General features: G+C 42.2%; 1 protein-coding gene across 2 annotated transcripts in view; it reads left to right on the top strand.

Moving 5' to 3' along the window:
- LOC131136433 (adenylate cyclase type 6-like) overlaps positions 1–8,011 on the top strand; it is a 48,483-nt gene extending 40,472 nt beyond the window's left edge. The window contains exons 18-23 of one of the 2 annotated variants that reach the window (XM_058083235.1): positions 393–422; positions 501–633; positions 700–963; positions 2,936–3,140; positions 3,275–3,399; positions 5,761–8,011. In XM_058083235.1, coding sequence (XP_057939218.1) covers positions 393–422; positions 501–633; positions 700–963; positions 2,936–3,140; positions 3,275–3,399; positions 5,761–5,889 — 886 coding nt within the window. In that variant the 3' untranslated portion in view covers positions 5,890–8,011. Of the gene's footprint in view, positions 1–392; positions 423–500; positions 634–699; positions 964–1,505; positions 1,646–2,935; positions 3,141–3,274; positions 3,400–5,760 lie in introns of those variants that run through there. The other variant, XM_058083236.1, reaches the window with a different exon arrangement.
- The last annotated feature ends 2,939 nt before the right edge of the window (positions 8,012–10,950 follow it).

Raw genomic sequence — 10,950 nt, 5'->3', positions numbered from 1 at the left:
GTGAGTCAGACTGTTAATTAGTAATGACCTCCTGTGATTTTGATGGATTTACATTGTTCCCTTATATGATTGGCTCCTGCTAAAGAAAGAGCTACTGACGCGATCACTGCCTCGCAAGTGGTACAATATTACAAAAACGATTAGTAGCAGGTAAGATTAGAGCATGGTCAGGTTGGTTAGTTGCAGCCTGGACTGTACCAAATACTGTGCTACTGATTAGTTCTTTACTACTATTACTTCTAAGTAGACAACAGTAGATAACATCTTCTATTTCTTTGAGAATGTTGTAATTTCCCTTTAATTTAATTAATGATCCTATTCAACATACTATTCTTGTACCGTTTGTGTTGCCGAGTGTTATTGACTTGGACTTTTCCATGTATATTTTACAGGCTTGGTTTCAATGCGACTGTGGAACAGTGGTAAGTCGCTTTCACTTTGTTTGTTTTTCATGACTCTCTTGACTCATGCTATTGACTGAGCAACTCTCCTTTCCACAGCCTGGAGAGTGTGACCAAAGTACCCCTGAAGGTCATGACCCCTATTATCCTGACTGTGTTTGTTCTGGCTCTGTACTTGCACGGCCAGCAGGTGGAGTCCACTGCACGTCTGGACTTCCTCTGGAAGCTGCAGGTAAGGGACACACAGGGAGGGATGAGGCCAAAAGGAACACTAGTATATGTAACCCCCCCCACCCAGGCTACAGATGAGAAGGAGGAGATGGAGGAACTGCAGGCTTACAACCGCCGCCTACTCCATAACATCCTGCCCAAAGATGTCGCTGCTCACTTTCTTGCACGAGAGCGCCGAAATGACGAGCTTTACTACCAGTCGTGCGAATGTGTCGCCGTCATGTTTGCCTCCATCTGCAACTTCTCTGAGTTTTACGTGGAGCTGGAGGCCAACAACGAGGGAGTGGAGTGTCTCAGGCTGCTCAATGAGATCATCGCCGATTTTGATGAGGTGAGAAGTCGATAAGCTAAAAAAGTTTAGGGACACCTGACCAATTATCTTATACAAGATGTTGCGGTGTGTTTGTGGGATATTTTATCCTTCATCCAGAAGACACATTTGTGACGTCAGAGGACATGATGTTAACATGAGAGAGGGTCTCTCAAAGGTGTTTTTCAACACCAAGGGGGAAAATTTTGGGGTGTTACGAGATCTTGTGAGGTTAAAATGTGACAAGATTTTGCACTTGAAGAAAAGCTGCCTCACAAGAACAGGGCACCCAGAAGCCAATCAAATTGAGAACTATGGCATCACTACTATGAATGATGACACTATGACACAAATATAAAAGTGGTGGTGCACAATGCATTATTGGAACCATGCCTTAAGGAACCACGCCTTAAGATAAAGGGTTAAGGGCTAATCATCAACTTGCTTCATAACACACCTCATACATAGAAGAGATCATTGTTGCCATTTAGCAAGTAGTAGTGTGCATTAGTTGCCGCCACGCAGGCAAGCAGGGTCCACCTCTGAATTGCTGTGCTGTGCAGGTCTGAAAGCTGCATAAACCCCTCTACAATGCAACCCAAACCCTGACGAGTGACAGAGCCAAGAAGGCAGAGCTTGCACACACTCCTCCATCATTGACCTGGCAGCATCTCTCCTTCCTGAGAAACAGGACTGGATGTCGGCACACGCCATCTTCTGACAAAGATAGAGCCAAAACTAAACATCTGAGAAAAACTGAGAAAGTCAAAAATGTGTCTAAAATGAGCCATGAACTAGGGATGAGCTGGATACTCCTTAAAAAAGAGTATCCATTACGGATACATTTCGTCATTCACTCTTCACGCTCTGTCATGGCGGTGTGGCTCCATGGGCTGTTCTGAAGGGACTATTTTGGGCTATTTTGGTGCTATCTCGGGGCAACCTCTGGGCTTTTTCGGTGCTATCTTGGGGCTATTTCGGTGCTATTTCATTGCTATGTCCAGGCTATGTCCGGGCTATCTCTGTGCTATTTCGGTGCTATCTCTGTGCTATCTCCGGGCTATCTCCGGGCAACCTCTGGGATTTTTCGGTGCTATTTCGGGGCTATCTCTGGGCTATTTTGGGGCTATCTCAGGGCTGTCTCGGGGCTATTTGGGGGCTATTTCTGTACTATTTCGGTGCTATCTCCGGGCGATCTCTGTGCTATTTCGGTGCTATCTTGGTGCTACCTCGGTGCTATCTCTGTGCTATTTCGGTGCTATCTCGGGGCGATATCGGGGCTATCTTGGTGCTATCTCGGTGCTATCTAGGGGCTATCTCAGGGCTTTTTTGGTGGTATCTTGGGTCTATCTCGGGGCTATTTCGGTGCTATCTCCTGGCTATATCCGTGCTATTTTGGTGCTATCTCCGGGCTATCTTGGTGCTGTCTCGGTGCTGTCTTGGGGCTATCTCCGGGCTATCTCTGTGCTATTTTGGTGCTATCTCTGTGCTATCTTAGGGCTATCTCAGGGCTTTTTTGGTGGTATCTTGGTCTATATCGGGGCTATCTCAGGGCTTTTTCTGTGCTATCGCCGGGTTATTTCGGTGCTATCGCAGTTTTTTTTTTGGTGCTATCTCCATGCTATTTCGGTACTATTTCAGGGATTTTTTGGTGCTATCGCTGGGTTATTTTGGTGCTATTGTAGGTTTTTTTTTGGTGCTATCTCCGAGCTATTTCGGTGCTATCTTAGGGCTTTTTCAGTGCTATCTCCGGGCTATTTCGGTGCTATCTCGGGGCTGTACGACTCTTGGCGGTCTGGGGGTTGCATTGCAATTGTTCTTGTTGTCTTGTCTCTTTTTGTATTGTCTACCTCTGTCCCCGCACTGTTTTGTCGTGACAGGAAGCAATATGTAAAACTAGGAGAAGTTTTGATATTACTTCATACAGTACACATCAACACTTGTTGAGTGTCCTTGTGATATCTTCATCTTTCTTCTTCCCCATGTTTTCTAGATCATCAGTGAGGAAAGATTCCGTCAGCTGGAAAAAATCAAAACCATTGGTTCCACCTACATGGCTGCCTCTGGCCTCAACGTCTCCACCTACGATAGAGAGGGTCGCTCACACATCCTGGCCCTGGCAGATTATGCCATGAGGCTTCGGGAGCAGATGAAGTACATCAATGAGCACTCGTTCAACAACTTCCAGATGAAGATAGGTAAGGCTGGTGGATGTCAGATATTGCTCCATGTTGATACTACAGATTTGCTTTGGCATTTCTTTGGGGAATCTTGTTTTCCCAGTCGGAGCGTTTTCGATGCTGTTCTGACAAATTGTTTGTGCTGAGCTCAGGGCTGAACATGGGACCAGTGGTGGCCGGAGTGATTGGGGCCAGGAAGCCCCAGTATGATATCTGGGGGAATACAGTCAATGTGGCCAGTCGAATGGACAGCACAGGGGTACCAGACTACATACAGGTAACACACACATTACTCATTGTCAGAGGAGTCATTGTTTAAATGGTGTGTGTTGGTAGCAGTTTTTGACAAATATAATATCTTTATAATATATTTATATATCATTGAATTTTAAAGGGGACCTATTATGCTCATTTTTCAACCTTTTGTATTGGGTTGTGGACTCCTATAGAGCAACTACATCCAATAACCCACAAAGAAAATGTTCGTGATCTTTCAAAATCTGCAACTATTCCAGGCCACAAAGCTAGGAGACCCAAGTTCGAGTCCACCCTCAGGCATCTCTGTGTGGAGTTTGCATGTTCTCCCCATGCATGCGTGGGTTTTCTCCTGGGACTCCGGTTTCCCAGGTTAATTGGCCACTCCAAATTGTCCATAGGTATGAATGTGGGTGGGAATGGTTGTTTGTCTATATGTGCCCTGTGATTGGCTGGCCACCAGTCCGGGGTGTACCCCGCCTCTCGCCCAAAGACAGCTGGGATAGGCTCCAGCACGGCCACGACCCTCGTGGGGATAAGCGGTAGAAAATGAATGAATGAATATACATTTTGATGGTTATATTCATGATCTTTCTTCATTATGGTTGTAATCCATTATGTAATGGTAATGGTTTTATTTCATTTGAACATGCATCAGATCCCAATTGAGTGCATCCCATAATCAGTTCACAGTTCCACATGTCCAAAAGGAGTAGGAAGAAGCAAAGCTTATTAAATCCTACCCCTCCATCTGGTACTTTTACAATCAGTAACTGTTACATTTGTTCACTTCCTGCTTTCCATAATACAGTTTAAGGTTTTTTTTGTTGTTTTTTTTTAATAATGTACCTCGTACCGAAGTAGGAGGTGATATGACCATCCAATGACATAATGGGTACCATAGTAAGTGTCAATATAGTGATATATATAGCACATCATGACTGGTTCAAGACTCTTCATCCTTGTATTTAGCAAACATCAACTGCTTGTATTGTTTCTTGAATTGGCTCATCGTTGTGCATTGTTTGAGGTCCTTACTCAATCCATTTCATAGTTTGATTCCACATACTGAAATGCTATGGCTTTTTAACGTAGTCCTAGCATAGAAGTGTTTCAAATGTACTTCTTCCCTGAGATCATATTTCTCCTCTCTTGTAGAGTATTGGATCACATTTTTAGCTAATTGGTTGTTTTTAGCCTTATGCATTATTTTAGCTGTTTGAAGATGAACTATATCAGCAAGTTGAAGTATTTGTGATTTTAGAAATAAGGAGTCACTACAAGGAGACAGCTATTTGTTCACTATTTCTTTACATTACCTTACACTTTTGTATGTGTTAAAATAAAAAAAACATACCAAGAAGACAGGAAATGAACAAATATATCAGTAACAGATGGGGGGTAGGATTCAATAAGATTTGCTTTTTCCGACTCCTTTTGGACATTTGGAACTGTGAATTGATTTATGTGATGTATTCCATTGTAACCTAATTCATGTTCAAATCAAATGAGACCATGACCAAGTGGTACATGGAGACAAGATAGTCCCTAAAATGGAAGGTTCCAGATTCACACATCTGCTCCTCTGACTTTCCCTGGAGGAAGAATCCCTGTTAGCACAGGATGTGATGTTCTTTTGCTGAAAGGGTTATTTCATGTTTCTCTGGAGAGGCTCAAGTCTAAATTTGAATTCCCCTGCCACAAGGAAGGCTAAGCCAATTCTTTGAATTTGGGCTTACATTTAGACCAATGCTGCCACCTGATGTACGATTTGTGTTCCTACAAATCATTGGGTGATAGCAGACAACCTTTAAAAGATAACTGCACTTTTGGGGGGGAATTTGGGGGGATTTTACCCATCAAACACAGTCCTTATGTGACACAAGAATACACGTGTCTTTCCATTTTCTGTGTGTTCTAGATAGCCGCCTCGTCCTCGTGTTTTTCACCAACCATCTGCAAAAACTTGCATGTTAGCTTCATTGGCCACTCAATGAAGCTAGTTATGAAACATTTAAGAGTGCAAGGTGCATACTGCAACATATTGTGTATGGCTCACACATGCTCTGAATACGGATCATAATGAAATGTACTCATTTCATACTCGTATGTGGCAAAAATGCATTATCCGTAATTGATACTCATTTCGTCATAGTAGTCTGAGGGCCATCTTATGTAAATTGCTACATCCCAATTCAGTCCAAACCTGAACGGCTTGCTGAGAGAAACAAGCAGCAAATACTTATTTTACTTAAACTGTACTTAATCTGAACTGTATAATTTAGAAATTGAGGGTTGAGCAGACACTCCAGAGACATCCCAATGTTTGCTCACTGAGAAACCTTCTGTCGTGCGGGTATCTGATGTCCATATCCTTTCTTAGGTGACCACAGACTTGTACCACGTGCTGGCTAACAATGGCTACCAGATGGACTGTAGAGGATTGGTCAAGGTGAAGGGGAAGGGTGAAATGACCACTTACTTCCTCACCAGTGGCCCCCACAGTCGTTAACCAACCACGTGGAACCACTGCACCCCCGCGGGCTTGACCCACTCCGTACCGACGCACAGTGCAAACTGTGGACACTGAGGACATTTGCCACACATAAAGGTGTTTGAAGGCTGTTTTTGCACAAGCGACCACAAAGCCTTAGGATCCTAGGTTGCCTTAGGATGGGAGTATGCTTGTGTTTATGAGCAATAGTACAAGTGTTTCTTCTCGAGGTCATTATTTATTTTTGTGCAGATGGATAAGCTATATAAAGGAAGTGGAGTTTATGCAAGGACACAAATGGAGGATGAACATGACCAAAGAACAACTGTCCCAAGTATACTCATTGAATTATCTTTGCGGAAGCCGCGGTAGTGAGGCTGCTGGTGGGTCACCAAGAAGTTCCGTTGATTTGGTTCACGTCAGAGCAAGACGACGTAAAGCAAAGGAGAAGCAGTCATATTTGTATCACGGATGAAAGTTCTCAACTGTTTTTTGGGACATTTTGTATCAGCGTATGTGAGTTTCGTGTGTATGAATGTGTGACACGATGCTGAACCGTTCCTCTCAATGAGACATACTGTAACTTTTCACTGTATTTGTATTATCTGACACAACATGGTTTTCTGTTTGCTGCAAAGCATGTTTTATATCCATCCTCAGAGTTGAGTGCCCAATCGTGACTTCTCGTGGTTCAAGGAGAATCCTGTCTTTTTACTGGACGTTCATGTCATTCCAAGCAAAACGTTCAAAAGCCCATGAAACGATATTTTTGGACCGCACCGACTTTTAGACAGCATATGCAGCATCTCTTTGCCTGCTCACATAAATTGCCTTGATGTTATGTGGTTGCAAGGCCCTTATTTTTATGGACCAAGACTTGCTTTTTTCATCGGAAGGTGCCCACACGCCCAGAAGAGTCGAAGAGATGAATGTATAGAATAATAAACAATGGAACAACCACTGTGCTACTGAGAGATGACTGCCGTCATAAGCAATCAAATTGGTTGAACTTCTGGTTTGCTGCAAATGACAGCCTAATTTTAAAGTGATTATGAGCTCACTTTTTCTGTAGAAGTCCACAATATTTTTGCCTTAAGAGCTGACAAGCCTTTATATTGCTCTCTGCCCCATGAAATAAAAGGTCAAAGAAATTATCTTTTTTTTTTCATTTTCCCTTACATAGATTTATGATCTCCTGTTTTCTGTTGATCCACTTCTACATTATGACTGTGTTTTACAAAACATTAAAGGGGACCTATTATGCTAATTCTTCCACCCTTTGTATTGAGTTGTAGACTCCTATAGAGCAGCTACACAGATAACCCACACAGAAAACATTTTTATATTTTCCAGAATCTGCACCTATTCCAGCTGTATTTCTTTGGTTTTGTGCTTCCAGCCAAAACGGTCTATTTTAATTTATTCTACCCACGGCCGCCCCCTAGCCCACTCTGCTGTGATTGGTCACACGCCAAAAGTGCTTCCTAATTATGAACCATTTAAGGACATCCACCCCTCTGTGACATCACAAAGGGGCAGTTTTACCACACCTTCTAAAACCGAGCGTTTTGAGCCACCCCAAACTTCTTTCAGGGCTCACTTCCAAATACGCAAACCTCATTATCTGAAACTTTGGCATGGTTAAACACCAGAATGTAACATTCTAACTGCATTTATAGGTCAGAAAAGTGGAAAAAGCACAATACGTCCCCTTTAATAAAAGCAAAATAGACCCTTACAAAGAATGCATGTGGTTCTAATTTGAATGTCACGCCAATCAGAAGCCTGCAATCTAGCTGCCTCCCTGTGAGAGTAACTTGAGACACCCACTTCTTTCTTCTGCTGCTTCTCCTTTTCCAAAATAAATCAGTCTCCAGTTCCAAGAGGCAAAGCAGTTCCGAATTTGTAATTGCTCGTGCATGAATAATGAATTTCTGTCCAGCAAATGGCAATGGTCACAGAGCACTTTATGATAAACATCAAGTGACAGGAATTCCTGCTAATTCTCATTGACTAGATCACACTGGAGAATTGGCACAGAATATGGGAAGTGTTTTTGTATCACACACAATGTTTATTTCATGTGAGATTCTATGGTTTGTTTGCTGTGCATTAGGCCATACACACCGTTGGGGACCATTTTCACATGACAGCAGTAAAAACAAGTTGTCCTATCTTACATCTAATGTGACCTGCAGCTATGAGGAGGGATTTTAAATTAAAGAAAATTTTGGTTTTAGGGAATTTTTTAACTACATGTCACATTTGGGTGCATTTTCCACCACATTTGTATGCAGGTTCTTAGTAAAACAGCATTTAAAACACTTTGGGAGTGTGGGGGGTTGGGGGTTCATGACTGTCATTGCAGTGACACGTCTGCAACAGGTCCACTATCTGATCTTCTAATATGAGTGAATATTCATCCAATGTATTGTCAGACCATGGATGCGACCATGTCCTAATTTCCTTAAAACTCAACCCATTTGTCATGTGCCCTATCCTCCAGGAAAAGCTGTGTTCCTTTTTTTTCTAAAATTCATCTTCTGCTTTGTCGGAAAGTCTATTTTGGAGGATTTTTTAGAGTTGCCATCTTCCATCTTGGCAGTCAGATTCATTCATTCAGTAGAACACAAACATATCTTCGGGGTGCAACAATCGAATCGTTCAATACAATAAACCGTTCGAACAATAATTTTCCCTTTGTGAGCATTAACATTGCATTTGTGGAGATTGCAGATAAATGCAGTTAGTGTGAGGTACATAAAAAGGATACAATAAGTTACATAACATGATTCAAAACTGTTTAAAATAATAATAAATAAGTTAAAGTTAAAAGTAGTAATAATTCATGTTTGATGTAAATAATTCAGTTGTAAAAAAAAAAAAAAAAAAAAAAGCCCACTATTTTTTAAATATGTTTGTGTCTAAAATAATCCAAATCTCCGTTGTTGGTGTTTGTGTGTAATACCGCAAGGTCCACTAGGGTGGTAAAAAGAGGACAATGAAACATACTATAAACATTAAATCACACAAAAATATTGCACAGAAGTAGCGTTTCTCTGCATTCACGATTGCACGGATGATGAATCGTGAGGTAGTTTGTAGGCAGCAGCAGGTCATCGAAGGCCATCATTTGTCGGGTTGAGACGGATAGTATCTTTTACGGATAATACATTTTTGCTAGATATGAGTATGAAACCAGTACATTTCATCATTATCTGTATTCGTGTTTAAAGAAAATGCTCATTATGTATTCACTCTTCACGCTCTGTGATTGGTCAGTTGCACACAGCGACCGCCTCTCCCGAGGAGGAGAGAGTGTCTCGTTCACGTACGCGGTTCAATCGGCAAGTGTTGCGTTGGTCACACTGCCTCCACTTTATTAGTTTTCTTCAGCTCTCCTCCAGTTTTGTTTGTATCTAAAGTTACTTGTGTCTAAAGGTAAGCTTGTTTCGGAACGTACGCGGGCTTGTCTGCAGGCTTGTGTGACTGATGTCACTTATGCATCAGGGATAGCATGAGCGCCTTTTTTTTATTTTTGTCTTTTTTCAGGCGTGTTAGCTACAGTACAATAATTTTGTTAATTTTCAGTTAGCATTACACAGACAGGCGGCACGGCGGTCTGGTGGTTAGTGCGCAGACCTCACAGCTAGGAGACCAGGGTTCGGTCCCCGCCCTCGGCCATCTCTGTGTGGAGTTTGCATGTTCTCCCCGTGCATGCGTGGGTTTTCTCCGGGTACTCCGTTTTCCTCCCACAAAAAGCAAAAAGCGGTAGAAAATGAATGAATGAATGAGTACACAGACAGTGGTAACGGTAACCTGTATTGACTGGCCACAACATTAGGTACACTTGCACAGTATTACAAGGGCGGCATCAAGCATGCTGCATGTATTCCTGACATAAGCGAGCTAAAATATTACACTCCCCTCAGTACATTGCAGTATGCACCTTGCAATCTTCAACTTGTTTCATAATGTAAACGGTACATTATTTTCAAGACAGCGGGCACGATCGTGCATCAGTCACTGAGGGTTTCTCTCTCTCTCTGCTGACGGTGGTTTGGCTGCTGATATAAAGTCATTTGGAAAACTGCTTGAAGTACTGAACTCGATGCTTTTGGGAAAAATACAGCAAGGCTGACAGATGTTTGCGTTTATTGTCATGTTTGCGTGAATCACCAACTTCACACAGCTCATTAAAAATAACTATAGAATAGTCCCAATGATCACTTACACACATTCACAGTACACATGTAGCTGAATAATAAACAATACATATAGCAACTTCTGATCAATCCATGTCAGTTTCAGATTTAAAGTGATGTACTGATTTAAGCCCCACCCATTTCCGGTTAAGTCACACTCACTCCCGCCCACCCCGATTACGGATAAGGATACAGCTCATTTAGTAGGGTGAACAGATACAGGTACAGGTACAGGTACAGGTACAGGTACAGGTACAGGTACAGGTACAGGTACAGGTACAGGTACAGGTACAGATACAGATACAAATACAGATAATGGTGTACTGGCTCATCCCTAATATGAATCATTTGTTTAGGACTAGCAGAAACAAAAATAGTTTCAAAACACAAAAACTTAACAAAAGAAAATGGCAGCTGCCAAACGCAAAGTCAATACCAGGCTGCTGATCCGGGTGTTGTTCCTGTTGGGTGTTTCCTGTGCTGTAGATCCGGGTGTTGTTCCTGCTGGGTGTTTCCTGTGCTGTAGATCCGGGTGTTGTTCCTGCTGGGTGTTTCCTGTGCTGTAGACTGCCACAGCGAAACCAGTCCCACAGGTGTTGCAACACCGTGAGTTGTCACTCACCACCGTCTCACTACCGTCAACAGAGCCTGACATGTTGTGGCGTTCAAGCAGGTTTCTGATAGTGGGTTGGGAACAGTCCATACGCCCGGCTATATCACTGTAGCTCAAAGTGAAATCCATTTGATTTATTGATTACAAATATATATACAGTATATATATAAATTTTATGAAATTAAATACATTGATATGATAACATATTTATTAATATTATTAAATCAATTGTTTTATTTATGTTGCACTGACAAATATGCA

Source organism: Doryrhamphus excisus, chromosome 10, assembly GCF_030265055.1.
Source record: "Doryrhamphus excisus isolate RoL2022-K1 chromosome 10, RoL_Dexc_1.0, whole genome shotgun sequence".
NCBI classification, from domain to species: domain Eukaryota; kingdom Metazoa; phylum Chordata; class Actinopteri; order Syngnathiformes; family Syngnathidae; genus Doryrhamphus; species Doryrhamphus excisus.
Note: the sequence above shows the minus strand (reverse complement) of the source record. Positions and strands in the feature narration are given on the sequence as shown.